At 38.9% G+C, this 21,184-nt stretch overlaps 2 protein-coding genes across 6 annotated transcripts in view; one reads left to right on the top strand and one right to left on the bottom strand.

Moving 5' to 3' along the window:
- pip (heparan sulfate 2-O-sulfotransferase pipe) overlaps nucleotides 1-13,657 on the top strand; it is a 91,123-nt gene extending 77,466 nt beyond the window's left edge. The window contains exons 6-10 of the mRNA XM_074090979.1: nucleotides 703-841; nucleotides 4,934-5,090; nucleotides 7,789-7,913; nucleotides 9,762-9,916; nucleotides 10,526-13,657. Of these exons, the coding sequence (XP_073947080.1) occupies nucleotides 703-841; nucleotides 4,934-5,090; nucleotides 7,789-7,913; nucleotides 9,762-9,916; nucleotides 10,526-10,758 (809 nt within the window). The 3' untranslated portion in view covers nucleotides 10,759-13,657. The remainder of the gene's footprint in view (nucleotides 1-702; nucleotides 842-4,933; nucleotides 5,091-7,788; nucleotides 7,914-9,761; nucleotides 9,917-10,525) is intronic.
- A 49-nt stretch (nucleotides 13,658-13,706) lies between these two features.
- The window catches only part of Gbs-76A (Glycogen binding subunit 76A), a 90,918-nt gene continuing 83,440 nt past the window's right edge, over nucleotides 13,707-21,184 (bottom strand). For all 5 annotated transcript variants that reach the window (XM_074090977.1, XM_074090976.1, XM_074090978.1 and 2 more), the window contains one exon: nucleotides 13,707-16,393. In XM_074090977.1, coding sequence (XP_073947078.1) covers nucleotides 14,765-16,387 — 1,623 coding nt within the window. In that variant the 5' untranslated portion in view covers nucleotides 16,388-16,393 and the 3' untranslated portion in view covers nucleotides 13,707-14,764. The remainder of the gene's footprint in view (nucleotides 16,394-21,184) is intronic.

Genomic DNA, 21,184 nt, shown 5'->3' with positions numbered 1-21,184 from the left:
GTTATAATAACTTAGATTCATAAGCCGAGTCTAGCTAGCAAGCTGTTGTCGAAGTAAATTTCCTATTAATATCGTTTAAATATTCACGCGGCGTCGTAGATTTTTCTGAGACGGAATATGATCATCAATCAAGACGAATTCGCTGTGTCACCTCAGCGTAATTTGGTTGAATCTTTCTTCGCGATAGCAGTAATCTGTCTCAGTCTCTCAATGATGCGAACATATAGTAATAAAATATTTAAGAACAAAACAGGATCACATAAGAAATGCACTATGAAATTAATTACGGCAATTTTTGGGTTTCATATCAAAAGGGGCCCAAATCTTTCTGAAGCTCTGTCACAAGGTTCTAGCAGCAAAAAATACCTATGGAATGTATCTATATACAGTCGGCTATCACAAACAACAATACAAATTCACAAAGTAAAAAAAAAACGACTACAAAAAGCCAGCAGGAGTGGACCTATAGTCGTGTACCTCACCTACATACTATATATTGGGCTTCAATCACTCCTTCCTGCAGACAGACAGACCGAGTTATCATATTAGTGACGTTGGTTTTTTAACAATATTTTACCTTTCTGAATGTTAAAGTAACAAAACGCGGTGTGTTAGAGGTTCTTAGTGAGTCCATTGGTGTCAGTGGCATGTGTACCTTCAGTGTAAGTTCATTAACATAGTTCTCTAATTACTCTCGTCCAGGTTTCCACCGCGACGCAGTCCAGCGTGTCGAGATGATCCGATTGGCGCCGGCGGAGCAGCAGATGCTCGCGAGCGCCGTGACCGCGCATGCGCTGCCCGCCTCCTACATACAACACGTCTGCTACACCAACTTCACCACGTATGTTCACCTATCTGCATATCAATCTGGATGGAGGGAGGATAGAATCACTGTCTATCTCAAAGTAGACAAAGGAAAGCACTTTTGACGACCGAATATATTTATAGCCAAGTGGTTAGTGGAGAACCTGACTGAAGCTAGAGGTCCCAGGTTCGATCATCGATTGAGGCAGAGACTTGGATATTAAAGTATGTACTTATCTACATGAGTATAAATAAATAATAATGAATAAATAAATATCACGGGACAATTCACACCAATTGACCTAGTCCCAATGTAAGCTTAGCAAAGCTTGTGTTATGCGGTACTAAGCAACGGATAAATATAATTATATAGATAGATACATACTTAAATACATATTAAACACCCAAGACCTGAAAACAAACATTCTTATTTTTCATACAAATATCTGCCCCGACACGGGAATCGAACCCGGGAACTCAAGCTTCGTAGTCAGGTTCTCTAACCACTAGGCCATCTGGTCGTGGTATGTTTATCCGTTCCGTAGTACCCATAGTACAAGCTTTGCTTAGTTTGGGACTAGGTCAATTGTCCCATGATATTATTTATGTGTTGTAAGAAGCCGTGGTGGCCTAGTGGTTTGACCTATCGTCTCTCAAGCAGAGGGTCGTGGGTTCGAACCCCGGCTCGCACCTCTGAGTTTTTCGAAATTCATGTGCGGAATTACATTTGAAATTTACCACGAGCTTTGCGGTGAAGGAAAACATCGTGAGGAAACCTGCACAAACCTGCGAAGCGATTCAATGGTGCGTGCGAAGTTCCCGATCCGCACTGGGCCCGCGTGGGAACTATGTCCCAAGCCCTCTTGATCTGAGAGGAGGCCTGTGCCCAGCAGTGGGACGTATATAGGCTGGGATGATGATGATGATTATTTATGTATTTATATTAATGTAGAGGAGGATAGAATCCCTGTCTATCCCAAAGTAGACAAAGGAAAGCACGTATATAGGTATACGCAACGTCGGATGAAAACAAGTGATTTTATAGCTTGTTTTATTGTTAGTTAGATACTTAATTATTATCTTTGTTAGCAATTTCTGCACCCTGTAGATAGGTAGATGTTAGTTAAATAATAATATACAATGTGTCTTGTATTCTCTGGATGATCACTGAAATCCCGAGTAGAGTTCCATCTCAGGAATGTTCTAATATTACAAAAAATGTATAAATCTTAAATCAGTCATTTCCCCGTTAATAAATACTGTGGCGTTTGGTATGAGGCTTCTAGTGAGAAATACTGTAATCAACACGTTCTATTCATGAGATTTCATATTTATTTCAGAGATTAGATTATACTATTTTCCTGAGGGTAGAGAGAGACACGCTGTACCTATCTCTAATATATAAAATTATCGGCTAACAATTTTTGTGACCAAACTCCTCCGAAACGGCTTTACCGATTTTTATCAATTTTTCTGTGCATAGGTATTCGGTAGGTCTGAGAATAGGACGTAAACTATTTTTCATACTTCTACGCAGACGGAGTCGCGGGCAATAGCTAGTAATGTAAAAAAATCGCATTCTCAATCGTAATTAATATGTCTATATATGACTATTAAAAATATTAGTAATAATTGCTAAAAACTCGACGTTGCCAGCACATCGCAGCGGCCATAGTCACGAGTAAGTTTTAGAAATTATTAATAGTCACGGGGTTTTCTTTTTAAATTTTTTATTTTTATAGTAACATATAGATATATTTGGTTAAGGTTTCTTAGGTAAGTTTTCTTTGTCTTCTTCTTATTTTTTTTTTTATTTAATTTAATCTGTAAAAATAACCTAATATTATTTGTTTTTTTTTTTATTAAATGTAATGAGATTGGATAAATAGTCACAATAAAGTTCAAGGAGATATTAGTTATGAGATGTTACTCACACCGGAAATATAGCTTCCAAATTCTTCAAAGATCTTGGAAGCTAACTTGGTAAAGAATGAAAAATTAGATAGTCTTGATTTGCTCCGTTTAGTTTAATCACATCCTGTTGCTTTCTTAGCGTACATTGTAATTCAACAGCGATTTAGCTATTCTACAAATACTTAGTAACATTATCCGCCTTTTACCGATATTTATGACACGATAATGCATCTAAATGCCAATAGGTACAGTTATCTAATCAACATTCTCTTGCGAACTTATTAGCACTCAATTATTATTAGCTGTGAAACGTGAAGTGAATAAAGTTTAAGCGTGTAGGTACCTATTAAGATAATACTTACCTAAAATTGGTTTCCGCGTAAAAAATCATGAGTGGATTTAAAATTTAATATAATGGAAAAGTTGTCAATCATTGTAATCTACTTAAGTCATCTAGATTGGTGGTTTAGTAATTCATACCTAACCCCGAAAAAATATATTTCTTTCCCGAGTGCTGCTCTATACTGAGTGGGGTCCTATTTAGCGTCTTGTATGTCTCACGTTTTTTCCCTTGTTCTGAGATTGTTATGTTTTATGTACAATACAAAACAAACATAGCACGTGGCACGGAATGCCGAGGACCTGGGTTCGATTCCCAGCGCTGGACTATTTTTCTGGTTTTTCTGTGCATCTATGTTTCAGTTTGTATTTTCGATACAAAACATACAAAACAATGACTCTTGATTGTAAACCAGAAATATGTATTATAGATCGTTCACGTTTCTATCTGACTGCTCTGGACCTTACAATGGAGTATAAAAATAATAACACACATAAAAAAGGCATTATATTTCTGTAACGATCCACACGTCAAAGATCAAAGCGAAGTATTCAGCTCAATGTTCCATTTATCGCAATTACACGGCGAATACAGAAGAAAGGCTCTCGGACATCAATCATTATAGTGTTGCCTGCATCGGGCATTAAATATCTAACGTGATTAATGTATCAACCGGACACTAATTGTTAGCCCGGTGATTAGAGCAGGTCTTCTCGGGATATAATTATACGTCGGACCTATTGGCACGTGTAAGTGCCACTTGCATTGCATTGTTTACGATGACTCATTTTTATCCGACTGTTTAGAGGAAATTATTTCTCTTTTTTATCTTATCATCATTGGCAAGAATGTAACTGTAACAATTCTATTAGTTACCTAGTCTAGTAATTATTAGTAATGAACTTTGAACTTGAGTGAATTCAAAGTCAATGAATAACGGTGAAATAATTTATCGTGAAATGAAACTTCTGGAACCGTGAAAAATCAGCTTCTAAAAGCGTAATTTTGCGGTAGATTAGGCTCGCTTGTGACTAAAACGAGTTCACGCTGCAACCCCATTGTTATTCTTTGCTCGACCGAGCCGGCTAAACTATCTGCTAATCTTTATTTTCAAGATAAGCATAAGGGGAATATCTTATTTAGTTCAATTTTCTGGGCACGTAAAGATAAGATCCTAGGGATTCAATTCGATAAAACAGATGCATCCGTGTTATAAATAACATATTCTATCAAAAGCTGTAAGAAAGGCACAATCCGTTAACCATTGAATAATTAAGGAAGGGTTTGTTAGATTCATTTCCCAAATTCGTTATTTCCCAGTAGCAGAATTTCCGTTCGCATTTTTTCCCAAATGCTTTTTTTCCCAATATGCTTGTTTTTACTGAATCTTATTTTCACAATCGCGTTTTTTCCCAATTTTTATTGACACAGAAACACAGGTTGGTTTAGGTTGTTTTAAGTTTGCATCGGCCCGAAGGACCAAAATTACGCAAAAGTAGGACACTGTGTCTGTATCGATTCTGATTGGAAAAAAACGGTACTGTGAAAATAAGCTTCAGTAAAAAACAATAGTGGGAAAAAAACATTCGGGAAAAAATGCGAACGGAAATTTCGCTACTATGAAATAACGATTCTGGGAAATTGATCTAACAATTCCCAAACGGTTTATGTAAACTGTGATAAAATTTTAAGAAATCCGTATAACCATTTTAGAAACACATCCTAAAATAATAATTCCAATTTCATAAAATTCATAGGTTGATTCAGAATCCCGTCGATATTTCGGTTAACGTGACAACTGCCCTAAAACAGAAATCGCCCCCTTGCACACTTGTAAATTTACAGTCAGCAAAATTTAGTGTTTCTCCATTCCAGGTACGGTTATCCATCTCCGATCTACGTGAACGTCGTCCGGGACCCAGTGGAGCGCGTGATCTCGTGGTACTACTACGTGCGCGCGCCGTGGTACTACGTCGAGAGGAAACGGGCGTTCCCCGATCTGCCGTTGCCCGACCCGGCTTGGCTGAAAAAGGTGACATTCCAAAATTAAATAAAAAAAAGTTACAATAAAATACATAATTCCATCGCATTTTATCGGGAAAGTTTTTATCGTCCTCTATCAATTAGTTTCAGTACCCATCGTACAGCCGTACATTTTCATTTTGACATTTGACATGAAATAATAAAGTTCCGTTATAAATGGATATGAAAATGTCACTTTAATACACTAGTTTTTGCCCGCGGCTTCGTCCGCGTGTAATTTGGTCATCGCGCGCTGTTCCCTCGGGAGTCGGGACCTGTGTATTTTTCCGGGATAAATAGTAGCCTATGGCCCATAAACTGTCTCTATGCCAAAAATTACGTCAAAATTAGTATGGATGGATTGATACTTGGTGCAGTCGGATTCCGATTGAGATCGGACTTTTCCCGATGGAAAACCATCATGTTACATCTGTAAACGACTATTTCTGATTCATCGACTGATCTATAGCAATGAGTTTTACGCGCGTGTGTTACGCGTTGGGCTTAACACGTTAAAAAGATTTTCGCACGAAACTTAAAGACGGAAAAGGCGACCCGGCGATCCTACTTAATACGGAATTAATGCGCAAAAATTATACACAATCAAATCGCGAGCCGTTGCACTTTATGAATCGTGAGCCCATCATAGCAAAGATGTCGGCCCTCCATCATTACAAATGCTCGACGTTCATTCCTTCACCTGTTCATTAGCTAGCATTATCGGCGCTCGATTCGCGATGAATCGCCGGACAATCGGTCACGTGCGCGCCCGTTAACTGAGCCGGCGCACTCTATCGATCCTCACAAAAAAGCGTGTAATTCGCAGGCGTCAGGGAAATCATCTGATAGTTTGTTTTTACTTATTACTTAACTACATGTTACAATCTCAAATAGCTCTAATTTTTAGACGACCTAACAAGCTCAGCTTGTCAAGCTGTATCTTTGGTCCATTAGCGGAACACGATTTCTTTGACGTATTGTGAATCAATATCCAGGCATTTTGATGATCCATTTTTTTCTAACCTCCTACAGCGGGCCGTTATACGATCAAAAGTGATCTGTCACGACCCACGATTGTGATGCGTCCGCTACTGCCGCTGCACGAAAAATCAATAATCACGAACAGATCGACGCGCTTTCATCTAAATGCCAATAAATTGTTTAAAATGAGGGCAACGTTTACCGAGTCTATTTAATAATCGATTTGACAGATTTAAGCGATATAAAGAGTTGACAGGCCTCTAACTCGATTATAAGCAGCCGCACTGCAATAAAAGGTCCACATTATAGATTTCTGACTATACTCGTATGCTTGAAAAATCATCTATGCCAAAGTTCCACAACGAGATGCAGATGTTTAGTAGATAGTGCGGTACAATAATAACATCTGAATCTATTTAGCCGCGTGTTGCATAACAAAGAAGGCAGGACTAGTACCTAGATAAGTAGACAAGCATCATTAAAATTCTCTCAACTGCGGGATGGAGTTTTAATGAAACGACAAAAGAAATTAATTTGGATTTGGAACGAGAACGTTAACAACCTTCATTATTTGTCCAGACGCTTCATCGGATCGTTGCATTTAAATAACATTGAAATTGAGTGGCACGTGGACTGTGGATGGAATTTTGGATTGTTTGCATCTGTTCAGCCAAATTGTCTTACGGCGTGTGGTCGTGCCCCTAATTGTAAAACGGTACACAGAACTGGGACTGACAACCTATCGACATTTTTGTTGTCCAACGCCTGCAGCGACCACAGACAGCTCACACCAGCGTAATATGGAAATTAATGGTATCGGCAGTGCGACGTCTCAGTGCTGATTTTTCCGCGTTAATTATTAGCCTATTGTTACACAGGGCCACGCAATAGGTTACAGCTAGTTACAAGTTAGCTGTTCTAACGATGTTAGCGGCAGTTAGCGCGCAAAAAATAAATTAGTTTGCCTCCAACAAAAACTGTAACATTTTAATTAGAATTTAAATTATGTTGTCGTTTTTTTTACCATTTGCCAATATGAAAATTTGTAGTACCCATCCATTTGCATAATAGTGCTGTACAACAATAGCTGATGTACCTACATTAAACTGCGTGAGATAGGAATCTTTATCCAATAACATGTGGTCGCCTTGGGGATTCTGAATACTTACGATAGGTACGCGGCCGACGGCAGGCCATGAGTTGAGTCGAAGTATCTCAAGATTAATCAAGTTTCAATGTTACTTCGTTTTAATTAAAATCGTTTCAAGGCAGTAAAAAATACCTACATGTAGTCATAATTTTTTGTCTCTTGTCAATTTTTCATACTTTTCCTTGTGATAAAATATAAACTGAAATATGGTATGAACGCCAAAAATAAGTCAGAAATGAGCGGCGGAGAGCGAAAAGGACCGGTTGAAGATTATATTCCGAGCGAAAATTAAGCGCTGTACATTTTATTCCCTGGTAGAACTCGCCTGCTCATTAGCTCTCTCTGAAAGTGCAAAAATCAGCCAAGTGCGTCTTAGGGTTTCGACGGCAAAAAAACCATCACCGTGGTTATATCCTTGCACAAAATTACAGTATTCCAGAACTAGCACAGCAGCAGCAGTCTAAGTTGCCGCGGACGGACGAACATGGCGTAACTACAAGGATTCGTTGTATGACTAACGAAACTCTAAAAAAAGGAAGAAGTATTCTATTCTCATTACTGTTAATTCCTGTTCCAGAACTTTGAGACGTGCGTGTTGAGTGGCGACCGTGAGTGCCGCTATGTGGAAGGAGAGACTCACGAGGGCATCGGCGACCACCGCCGGCAGACGCTGTTCTTCTGCGGCCACGAGGCGCAGTGCACGTAAGTTTTCTTTGCCTTTATGAAGCCTCATTGGCCGCTGGGACCCGAATGCGCTTGAATGCCCTAATGCCCCGGGGTGCGGGAGATTTTCCTTTGTAGTATCGCATGCGGGAGCCGTTTTAATAGGTTGATAGAAGGCGATTGGGGATGCTGGAGATTTTTATTTACGCATGCCGTTGCAAGTAATTGATAAATTTCTTTGGTCGAGTGGCTCGGCAGTATATGTGTGGAATACCCGTATGCTGCATATCGAATCGAACAAGATTGCTCAATGATTTTTATTGGGCGCTATACGCTCTACATATTTCCTTATTTCTGAGTTTGTGACGAGTCTAAATAGACTTTCGTTATGTTTCATCACAAAATGCCTAAATAGACAGCATTGTAGGTATATCGACGCCCATATATTTACTTAGCATTAGATAAAAAACCTTTAGTAAAATTTTGATTAGTAGTTCGGAGCGCACGTTCGGGAAACCTGCAGGGGATCGTTTTTACCGTATTATGTTTTTTCTTTTAAATATTGTAGTGGAGGCGCTGGACCGTGGCGTTATAACGAGTTAACGACCGTTACCGTGGCCCCTAAAAAAATGGCCATGACATTTTATTAGCGCCCTGATAAAAAGTGACACTACGCGACTCATCTGCTTGGCATTTTTTTATTTTATTTTAGACTACCTACCTACATACCCGAGCCGACCAAATTTAAATTTCAAAACCTAAACCTAAGCTTAAAATGGTTGTATGTATGTATATCAGCACATCTAAACCAGCAAGCTATATCCCTTAATTCGGGTGCCTATACCGGGTGTGGCCTGTTATACGAGCAAATAATTAAAACATAGATCGTAGTCGTCAAACTGAACAACATCAGTTCAGCGACTTTTATAAATGATGGAGTCTTTAGATTTTCCCTTTTTCATACAAATTAAATACTGCAATCAATTGTACGCCATCCTAGAACACAACTGACGCTATATCACGCTACAAACATCAAGTATTTTGCTTTATAGTTTCTAAAACTACCCGCGCGTGGTCCTTAAACTCACCCTCATCATCATCATCATATCAGCCGAAAGACGTCCACTGCTGGACATAGGCCTCCCCCAAGGCTCTCCATTCAGACCGGTTTTGTGCTTTCCGCATCCACCGCGATCTCGCGATCTTAACCAAGTCGTCGCTCCATCTTGTTGGAGGTCTACCGCCAGCTCGTCTCCCGGTCCGCGGACGCCATTCGAGAACCTTCCGACCCCATCGGCCATCAGTCCTGCGAGCAATGTGCCCCGCCCGCTGCCACTTTAGTTTCGCAATTCTTCGGGCTATGTCGGTAACCTTAGTTCTACTGCGGATATCATCATTTCTAATTCTATCCCGCAGAGAAACCCCGAGCATAGCCCTCTCCATAGCCCTCTGAGTGACTTTGAGTTTTCTCATGAGGCCCATCGTTAGCGCCCACGTCTCAGATCCGTATGTCATCAGTGGCAACACACACTGGTCAAAGACTTTTGAAACTTACCCTATCATAATACAATACTCCTAAAGCCGAGATTACTCCAAATGTTCGTCTGCCTATAACTGCAGGAGTCCATGAAGATGAAAGCTCATACTCATTGTCCCGGTTAAAAATTGCAATATCTAAAGGAAAATTGGCAAAAATCGAATAATATTTTATACTTTCGTGATTCTCACTCATAATTATAATAATTAATTCATTATTACAAGTCTACTCGTGACCGTAGCCACTGCAATGTGGCCGACACGCGAGGTAATCATTACTCACATGTTAGTGTGATATGATAAGTCTCGGTTGTGGTAGTTTAAAAATCGAATGCCTCGTTATATTTGCAGGCCATTCAACAGCTTGGAGGCGCTTCAACGGGCAAAGCGCGTGGTAGAACAGCAGTACGCCGTGGTGGGCGTACTGGAGGAGATGAACGCGACGTTGCTGGCGCTGGAGCGCTACATCCCACGCTTCTTCCGCGGTGCCTCCCGCCTGTACTGGGGTCAGTTACGTTACCGTCACAGATTACCTGCCTATACAAGGTGTTAATAAATAAAAAAGCGTAACGTAAGAAGGGTCATCTTCATCATCATAGCAGCTGTAGGACGTGTGTCTTGTAGAAATTAACTTAATTTAACCTTTAAAGTTAACGGAAATCAGAAATAACACTTTATATAATTTAAAGCGTTTTCTGCTCTCTGCGCCTGATCTTAAATTAAAGCAATAACTATGAATAGCGTGCGCTATGCCTTGAAGGAGCGCAAACTCTTTACGTACTCAATTGACCAAACTGTGCACCTAAACTAATCTTATAAAGAGCAAAGATTTGGTTGTATGCTAATAATCAACTTTATAAATTCTTTCACCTGTACAAAGCTATATTATCAGCCAGTAACAACTACTTAGGGAACTTTACAAGTTCGTACGTGACACTGGGTAGAACCCTGTCGCAGGGAGCCTCTGCTGCCTTCATCAAGTTTGTTTTTCATAAGTGCAGCATTGCTAACTGCAACAGGGTTCTACTTACCGAGTGTCACATACGAACTTGTTAAAGCATAGTACATGTGTAACCAGGCTGTCTCATTAATTTCTATTAAATTTTTTTTTTCAGATGAATTAAACACTTTTAACCGTATCAACCGCAACGAATTCAAACCGGCAGTGTCTGAAGCTGTCAAACAAATAGTTCGGGCGAATTTTACTCGGGAGATTGAGTTCTACGAATTCTGCAAACAACGTCTCCACATGCAACTGAAAGCTTTAAGAGACCCCAGTGTGACCTTACCAACGTCGCGGAGAGTAAGGCGACGCGCTTTGAAACAGTCCAGACGAGTGTTGAGGTAAAATACTTAGGAAAGGCAACTCTTATGCAGTAGCAGTAGTACAAATACAAACTTGTGTAATTATTCCATCTTATTCAATATCGGCTATTGTAGTTAGAAACCTGTTACAGGTTGATTCACAAGGCAGGCACGCATGGATTGAATCAGAGAATGAAAGTGTCTATGTGTTACCTATTTGAATAGACTTCAACACAAATATGAAAATTTCATGCATCTGTCATTTGTCTAAGTGACATAACTATCGTTCAATCCATTCGTGCCAGCTCTTGTAAATTGACCTGTACTTTAGGACAAAATTTACTAAATTTCCTAGAATATTTAAGTATATACCTAGGTACATTTACGCCTGCGTAATGGACAAAGCAATAATACCTTTTTGAGATGGAACAACTACACGGGATTCGTAATAAATAAACGTGGAATGATTATTTGAATAATACTACATGCAAGAGCTCTCTAAAGTGTTTCACCTAAAACGGTGTGTTGTTGCTGTTGGGGCGATAATTGTGTAAAATGTGGCTTACAGTCAGTAAGTGACCGCCAATAATATGTTAAAGGTTGCAGCCTCAGTAATAATTTGTTATAAGAATGTAATCTTAATAATGTCCATTATCGTGCTTTTACTTACTTTTACTACCTATATTATTTTAAGATATTTGTGAAAGCAAGCAAACAAACCAAACATTGTGCCTTAGGTATTTTTTATTACGAATAAACCAATCAGGCAAATCTATTAAGTAAATTAAAAAATGTAAGTAGGTAAAGGTAAATTTATCCTCCTAACGACGCCCAGAGTCCTTTATAAAGGACTTGTTGTAATTTTAAATAAATGACATAAAGTTTGATGTTCATAAATCGAAAATTTGACTTGGGCGTTAGGAGGTTAAAAAATTACATATTTTCTTACCACTTGCCTATTATCAGAATTAAACAATTACCTACCAAATTCACTGTCATGTTGCGAATGGATATTTTTGTAATTATACTTACAAACTCTCAAATATGAGAGTGAACATTTTGATATTCTTAATGTTTGTAGGATCAAAAAATTTATGTAATACTTGTGACATCTTTGAGCGTACCTAATTGATATGCGTCTTATAGGTGACGTCTAATTAGATTAACTCAACTCCAAGAGACAAATACCTTCCTAAAACATTCAAGAAGAATATACTGACATAAAATACTTACTTGTATGCTATACCATGATATGTGTATGTAGATATAGGTAGGTACTAGTACTTGATGCGTATGTCTTTGCAAGATATTTGGCTCGTTGCAGTTCGGTTGTCACCAGTTGATGGTTTTACTATCCATGGAATTTAAGATCACAAGGATGAGATTGAAACCACCTTGAGCTCTTAAAATGATCTAATTGGGGCGTAATCTCTAATTGGAAGAGTTTTGTTTGTGTGATGAGATGACTTGTCCCGAACGCAAAAATTCCACGGGCCAGTATTCGAGCGTTTCAACACTCAATTTTCGTGGTCACTTTTTTATGATTGGGCTGTAGAATTTGATGACATTTTAGATATTTTTTTGGCGTTCTGTACTTCTACTATAATTCGTTTTTTAATTATAATAATTAGAAAGAAGGTAGGCGATCTTGACGTGTCTTTTTTTCTAAAAATACCTACACTAGGTATAGGTACATGTGTATTATTTTCGTGTGAATGAATCCTCCTCAATAAACTTCATGTCGAAATACTTACTAAACGATTTTCTTATGTCTATTATTTAACCTGTTTTGTGGCAATATTTAAAAATTATATATAAATTAACTAGCATTAAGTAGATATTTAAATTTGAGTCGCATAAAGCTGCTCGGTTCTTGCAATACGTTCTGTTTCCTATGTGTAATCGAATAGATAAAACTAATTCGGTGTAAGTAGGTATTTTGTAAATGCTGAATGAATGATTTACATAATTATAGGTTTTTATTAGCATAAGTTTGAATGTTTATCAACTTGGAATGAAATTTTGTATCATTTACCCTCACCTTGACTTTGGAATAATATTCGTAGGTCATAAAGGTTCATTTGTTATTCGAAGTGTGACTTGAAACAAGAATTGTATTGACGATAGACTCGTTGATATGAACGACAGACTCAGTTAAAAATATGCCGAGGCGTAAACTTGAAAAGCTCCGCCTTTTTAAAGTCATTTATAAAACGGTTTATGGCTCCAATTTATATATTTTTAAATTTAAACTTACCCTCTGAATTCTTTGATATAAATACCATTTTCAAACGACGACACGACATTTTCGACTATCTTTGAATTTTTAAAGCAAGAGAGTGGAAATAAGAGTTTTATAATTTAACTCCTTGTTGTGTTTGTCGATATAAGTGTAACCATACCTACCTAAAGTTGTCTTTACTCTGGTCAATATGAAACATTTTATTATAACAATGGTTGAATGACCTCTACGGCATTATACACAAACATTGAGCATTCAATTAATCGAATTATCTTATTTGCTGTTGGTCCGTCCTCAAAAGTACCTACTTATTCTTAACGTTTCACTGTCATCCAAGAATTGTGATATATTTTGCCTTCATGTAAATATAATTAAGTCGGCTTAGTTATTTAATAAAATAATATATAGATGTCCCTATTGCTATTGTAACTTAGTAATTACTCGTAAACTAACGGTATTAATATCTTAATTACCTAAGAATTAAAAAACACATTGTGGGTTAAGTTACATAGAAATGGGTTATTGATACATTCCCATTAATTGTTGTCATATACACCTACATTGTATATGTATTTATGTATGAATAATGTGTAATTGTGTAAATTATGAGAGGTGGCGTATCCGGCCGGAGACTGAAATTAAAATAATTTCATATTTATTTCTGAATAACATATTAAATTAAACTTGTAATAATACTTAATGCTATCGTTTCATTTCACCCAGGAGAAGGTAAAATAAACACCAACATATATTATGCACATTAATTTATTATGTAGATAGTTATTAATAAAACAAGTGTCAAATAATAATAATTATTCATTAGATGGCATTTTGTTGTTGATTGAGTTACTTATAAAATTCATGTGGCCACATAAAAGAATTCAGGTACATATACACATACGAAACGGTCTAATAAATAATATATTTCTTACAATTAATAATAATTTAATTTCGTAATTCCTTAAACATTCGTTGATTAAAATCTCGAAACCGAATCAACAACTTAATAACAGTTCTTATTTTAGGAAAATATATCATGTCTGCACTGCTATACAAAAATATAAAATATCCAGTTCATAACATCGATGTAAATAATTATAAAACAGTTCAGATAATCCTCTCAGTTGCCTAGGCGTGATCTCTGTAATACGGGCTTCTACCTACAACTCAGACATTTTCGTTAACACTAACAATATTTAATAGAAACTTTATAACGGACTAACATGGGTGAGATTATTGCGTCACCACGATACAATCATTATTATCGAATATCTACAGTTCATAGAGTTTAGACGATTAAGTGAATAATAAAAAAATCTAACTAGGTGATGCTTTCGCTCATAATTCGACATAGGTAGATCTATTACATAAGGCTTAAGTTATGTATAAATGTATTAAAATATGATACCATTCATAACAATTCCGGCGCGCTCGCCGCGCCGTTCCGCCGACCACCGCATCACGGTTACAATTTACTGTCCTCGAGGACACTAATCTACTTTTACAAGTAAAAATAATCGGATTCGATAAAATATACACTAACTCGAAAAGTCGTTACTGCAAATGGCACTCGGTACGAGTCGCGCACTCGTTGCATTAATATCTACACCTACACTAAATTGTATCACAATAACGCTTCGCAGCTCAAAGCCTCAATAGCTCAGGACATCGCTCACTATCGCCTAGGAACTGACCGCAGTGGGAACAGGCACAGGAATGTGACTAGTGAGGAGTGCTTCCTCGGAGTCGGGGCGGTCCCGCGCCGCGCCCGCCGACGACGTTAGCCCGCGTGCCGCGCGACGCGGCGTCAGTAGAACGACGGGTGCCACTCCACCTGCGGGTGCAGCGGCGCGGGCGCGGCGGGTGACGCCGGCGCGCCCGGTGCCAGCGCGCCCAGCGCCAGGCAGTCGAAGCAGTAGTTCGCGCCGCAGTTGTTGTCCCAGAACTGCTGGCCCTTGCACTGGAAACGCACCGCCAGCTCCAGCCGCTGCCCGGACGAGATGCACGGCGCGTAAAGCACGAACTGAAAGCGATCAGAGTACCCGTCGCACGAGCCCTGAACGTAATTCGCCTGCAGGTCCGTGTACGTCTTCCAACGGTTCATCGTGTACCGAACGTGCACCGTCTTATTAAAGTCCAGATTCCTGACTCGAACTGAGCCGCAGATTGTCACGTGAACGCCGTCGCAGACTCGAGCACCTTCCATGCACACGTTTTGCCTTTCGAGTTTGTCTGTGACGTCGCGCGACAGCACGAACAGCGGCACCAGCGTGAGCGCACCGAGCCGCGGTGGCGCCCGAGCTGGTGGCGAGCTCTGCATGTCGCAACCCGTTAGGTCATCGTAAGCTGACTTTGGAATGACAGGGATTTCATCCATGAATGTTTTGACATCGGCTAAATCGAGGCCTAAAACATCAGCAAAACGCACTATCTTCTTGCAACCTGGTGTGCCCGGAGGCGTTTTTCCAGTCTTAAGAGAAGAGCATCGGCGAATCCTCTGTGGGCGGTCATTCTCCGTTTCTTCCTGCCCCTCCTCGATCGTTTCTGCGCTAAGAAGTGATGGCTCGATTTCAGGTGCGGGAGACGTTTCTTTATCACCCGGAACTTCACTGGTAACAATTTCTAACTCTTCATGTTTTTCTGCCATACATTCCGTTATTGCTTCAATAGCTGGGATTTCTTCTTCTAAGGGTATATCGTCTCCAGCTAGGGATAAATTTTCCAAAACTGCCGAGACATCATTTTCTGGTCGTTTTCCATTTACAAATACTTCATCAATACATTCGGATGGCTCGCTTTTGGCAGATTCAAATTCCGAGTCACTGTCTAAGGTAGTGGTGCTATTGAGTGTTGGAAGACTGAGTCTGTCGGTCTCTATCGCCGTGGAAGGTCGAGCGACGCAGTCTATTTCATCGTAACTGTTATGTCGTGCACAACCCTCGAAAGTGATAGGAGAGAATAGTTCAGCGGTTCCATTTTCACGAGGAACCGGCTGCTTTTTGACTGGTGAGCCCTCTGTGTAGAATGCGGTGGAGAATTTGAAGCCATTCTTTTTCTTATCCGGTTGGTGTAGCATCAATTTTGTCTTTTCGGTTTGCGGTTCGGCGTCGACATCGTAAAATGGGGGTTCCTGTTCGTCGGTGGGTGATCTATGGTCGAAGGGGGGTCCGAAATCTTCGACCGGGCTGGAGGGGCTCTCGCATTCTAGCTCAAAGTCGTAGAAGGTGTCGAGATCGCGCTGTGTGTTGGTGGGTGGTCGCTGCGCGGTGCCGTTCTCTTTGGCGAGCCAGCTGTTTTCGTCGTCGTCGTGCGCGCCGAGGCTGCGCAGGCGCGAGTGCAGGTCGCGCGCGAACGCCGCCGCGCGGCCGCGGCACGACATGGGCAGCAGAGACGTCAGTCCGCACTGCGAGCCCGCGTGCTCACCGTTCATCTGCGTCTGAAATCAATAAACGGTCACGATTAATTACTATGAAAGAAATTTTAATTACTTTTTGATTACCTATGATATTCCCTTGACAAGACCAAGTTAACTCTTAAAATTTGGCAATTGGTTTGGATGAAGAAATAAAACAGAATGAAATATTATTAATTTCTTCAGAATATGATGATTTATTAACGTATGTTTGCTATGACTTAATAGTTAAATATGCTTTTTTTTTCAAAGTTTTACACCACGCTAGCTGTATTCATGCAGATGTTATTTCGCTCCTTGTTTTGTTTCATGCCAAAACATAAATAAATACACACGGGAAATGTTTATCACTTTCGTCAATTACACTACGAAGGTCTGTATTAATGTGCGTAGGCGCAGCCGTAGCCGGCCTACACTGGACCCACGTTCAGTCGTAGCAGATTACACTGCTACGACACGGATTCTAACCTCAATGAAACGTAGGCAAAATTACAATAAAAGCATAAAAATAGATAAGTAGTCGTTAAATGAGAACAGTTGTGATTATCTTGTCAGAAAAGTTGAATGTCAAGAGTGAACGACCTCGATAAGATAACAGAATTACACGCCGGTTTGTGTTCAGTGTAGCTGAAATGTGAAGTGCACCGCGAGCGTGGCAAATATACACAGCGAGATAGCGAGATTGTAGGTACATACAAGACATGCACACAAAACAAAAATGACATGTAAGTACATACATAGGTCTGTATATATGCACATAAAAAATGTGTACCTATAATTTTTATTGTTACTCTAGCCAACATCTCGGCAGTGGGTAACAAGTATTGAATATCTTATACCTATTTAATATTAGGCATACCAAACAAACACATATTATTCATATCTGTTACGTTTATAGTACTTTATCATGTGTATTTCAATTATATCTTCTTTAGTTAGGTAGATAGGTTCTTAGTTATATATTGTTTTAGGTAACTATCTAACCATTCCCTTCTGAGCAATTTATTGATGACTGCATTTAACCAAAATATTATTCATCGATGAACTGTAGATATAATATTATACGTGATCATACATATATATATAAATATATATATATCCGCGTCGACTTGAGAACGTCTTCCGTTTTTTTCGTCGGTTAAAAAGTCATGTATGTATGTATACCTTCCGTGTATACACGTTCGAACTGACAAGTGGTAGCGGTTCATTGATTTAATATGGATTAGCAGTTGTCCGCGGCTCCGTCTACAAATAATTTATTTATCGCTATACCTACCGCGGCAATTATAAAATTTTCCAGGATAAAAACTATCCATTGTGCTGCCCAATATCTGAAAATACCTACACACCAAATTTAGTTGATAAATAGTTGGTAGTTTATCTAAGCTTGAAAAAGTAACAGACACGCAGTCAGCTAGAGTTAGGTACTTTCGTATATAATATTGGTAAGAATAGGGACTGTAACTATAATGTCTAAATTTCAGAATTATGTACCTTTTGTGTTCAAATAAAAGTTAAACCAATTAAGGTCACCCACTGTTCGGTACACCCTGCAGATTTCACTTGAAGGCCATCGTGCGATCCATTTAAGAGGTAATGAATTCGCCAAATCTAGGTCGTCCAGCCATGACCTAACTCCACACGATCGTTACAAACGAAATCCCAGTTTTACTAGTACTCAAATGAAATTATTTGGAGTCATAAGCTTAATTCCTGGTGCCTTCGAGATCAACCTCGATAATGAAATTCCATAGATTATCTGCCTAGAGAGAGATTTATCTCTGTCTGCCACGTTACGTTACACAAGGTACCATAAAACGGGGTTACTTTGAAATGCAGGGGCTACTTTTAAAACAGTTTATACGCCATGTCCTTATTTTTTTGACCATCTGTGGCAGTGAAATACCTACCTTCATAAATTGCCTAACTTTTTACTTCCTTTGCTCCATCGAGCTATGAATATTTGCGTTTTTATAACCATTGTAAATCTATCAAAGTTATAGCCCCAAAATTTCCTGAAGTAACAATCCCGGTACAATAACAATACGATACGCCACCAGACCTAATTTACACAATTACACATTATTCATACATAAATACATATACAATGTAGGTATATATGACAACAATTAATGGGAATGTATCAATCCCGGTTTACAAGCTCATTACAATGACTGATTTTGTTGACATCGAAAATTTATCAAGGATAGTGTAAGTTTTCCATATATTATACATTATATTTTCCATATATTATACGGTATCTATACAGTGTGTTACCGGCAGGCATGCTTTATTTAAGGGAGGTTAAAATAACGTATTTCTGTAACATGATATATGATATTAATTCAGACTGTTAACTTTCTAAAAAAATATAATTGCCAGCAATGTAAAGCAAAGTAAATTGACAAGTAATAATCCAAGTATCTTTCGGCTGTCATTTACACTTAGGTACTCGTCAATTTACTTCGCTGTACATTGCTGGCAATTAATTTTGTTAGAAAGTTAACAAAATCTGAATTTTAGTTTATTAATTAAATTAATGTCATGGTGAAGTTACAGAAATACGTTACTTTAACATCCCTTAAAAAAGCCAAGCTGGCGGTAACATACTGTATATTTAGATTTCTGCGCAAACAAAGTCATTGTAGGTCGAACATTTTTAGAGCTGCGCAATTCCGAATTGCAAACAAATTGGATTCCACAAAGTTTAAAACTATTGGCTATGCTACATCTATAAGATAGCAGACGACACGATGCGATGCGACGCGATTTCAATTTACAAAATACCTACGCTATCGTAAGGCATAGTGTTAATTTTAGTTACTTTGTTTCAAGGGATAAAAGAATGAAATATAAAAAAAATGTTTAGATGTTATTGAGATGAGACGAAATGAAGTTCATCATTGTTTTACAACATCAAATAATTATAGTTGCCTACTTCAAAATTGAACTAAATTAAACGAGCGAATATAAATTGGCGTTAATTACATTAGGACGATCAACACACGCGTTTGTTATGGAAACTGGTGACTTGGCTTGTTTACTTGTCCATCGTTCGCATTCATGTAAGCACATGTGCGAGTGACTTAAAATCTGGATTAGTCACGTCGAAACGTACGGTGCCAAATGAGACGTCACGGGAGTGGAGGCGGCTGATCGCAGAACGATCTGGCAGCTAAGAATACGGCAGGGCCGGTCCCGTGATGCGCCTCGAGTCATACTATTCTGGCCTATTATGGCTATTATCCAATCAGTGCGCGGTCACCGCACTGGCTCCTTGATTGAACAACGCACCCGCTATCGATCGTAAATAATAATAAAGGATCGCCTTCACTACATTATTATAAAAGCGGCAAACAGAGATGCATTGTCACGGGAATAGCTGCAGACAGTAGCCGTTTATCAACGCTAGACTTTAAACAATAAATCTTTGAATCTCTCCTATTATTTAGTTATTTTTTAATCTCCATGCAGAAAGAGAGTGTTTTAGTCCAGAGTAGTCCAGACCTCTGAATCCGGCCCTGCTTTGTCGCGTAAATGCGTTGTCCGTTGCAAGCCTCTCTAATTAAAGATGAGGCAGCACGTAAGTCGTAAACATTTTCGATCATGATCATGAGATCATGGCAGCATTGCAGCGGCGTCCTGACAAGAGTCTCTGGAATGTCTGAAAATACTGAGTCTCTTGACGTCACTGGCCGTCTGTCCGATGACGTACGATTAGATGGAAGTCCGCTTTATTACATCTAATCCAGAATCGCCTGAATGTTCTGTTTCTAGTAGGCATACAAGGAGTCCCAAAGCAAATGTCCACCAGTTAAAGATTATTAAAAACAAAACAAACCAATCATTTTGTTTTGTTTACGAATTACATCATGTGATGCAGAGGACAATAACAGTGTCTTTCATGAACGATTGACGTCCAAGGTGACTCAGATTATTAGAGTGAAAGTAGCCATTCATAGCCACGATAACCCTGCCATATTTTTTGTATAAAAGTGACTGATAATTACATCTGTCGATGTAAACAAATGTAAACGCATATGCTGTTATTTTTACAAAACAAGTGCAGGTCATATTGATATTGGTAAGAGGGTAAACTTTACCACGGCCAGATATAGCAATCTTGATTGCATGACAACTGACAGCGAGGTACTTGGTTGTTCCACTAATATTATGAATGGGAAAGTTTGTAAGTCTGTTTGTTTGTACGTACTTCAACACGTCTACACCGCTAAACCGATTGATGAAATTCGGTATACAGATAGTTTGCGTCCAGCAGGGCTACCTACTGCGAAACTAGAAACTCGAAGTTCGTATCATATCGTCCCTCTCGCTCTCGTATGAAATAGTATACTTAAGTGTTTCGAGTTTCCTAGTAGCCCTTGATTACCTTTCGAACAATTATATAAAGTTAGATCACTAGTATCTTGGAGAAATAGACTTCATTTCACCCGTTGAATGTACTCTTACAGTTAACGGTAATCACAAACAACACATTGTATAAGTAATGACATTCCTGCGCCGACGCATCGCGCCAGGGATTAGTGTAATCAGGGAAGTAATTAAACTCAATATTGGCACACCACTGCACCTTACCTCTAAATGGATCATCACAACGATAACAGTGAAATGATAACAAAAGCAAAACGAGATAAATGTGCTTATAAAGACGATTATTGCAGAGTGGCTTATCAAAAATAGTGGTTTCGTATTATGTTGCTAAAATGATTAATGAGTATTGAAACAAAAAAAAAAAACAATTATGAATAATAATAATAATACAAAAATATCACGGGACATCTGACACCAATTTAA

This window comes from Choristoneura fumiferana, chromosome 8 (genome assembly GCF_025370935.1).
Source record: "Choristoneura fumiferana chromosome 8, NRCan_CFum_1, whole genome shotgun sequence".
In the NCBI taxonomy this organism is placed as follows: Eukaryota; Metazoa; Arthropoda; class Insecta; order Lepidoptera; family Tortricidae; genus Choristoneura; species Choristoneura fumiferana.
Note: the sequence above shows the minus strand (reverse complement) of the source record. Positions and strands in the feature narration are given on the sequence as shown.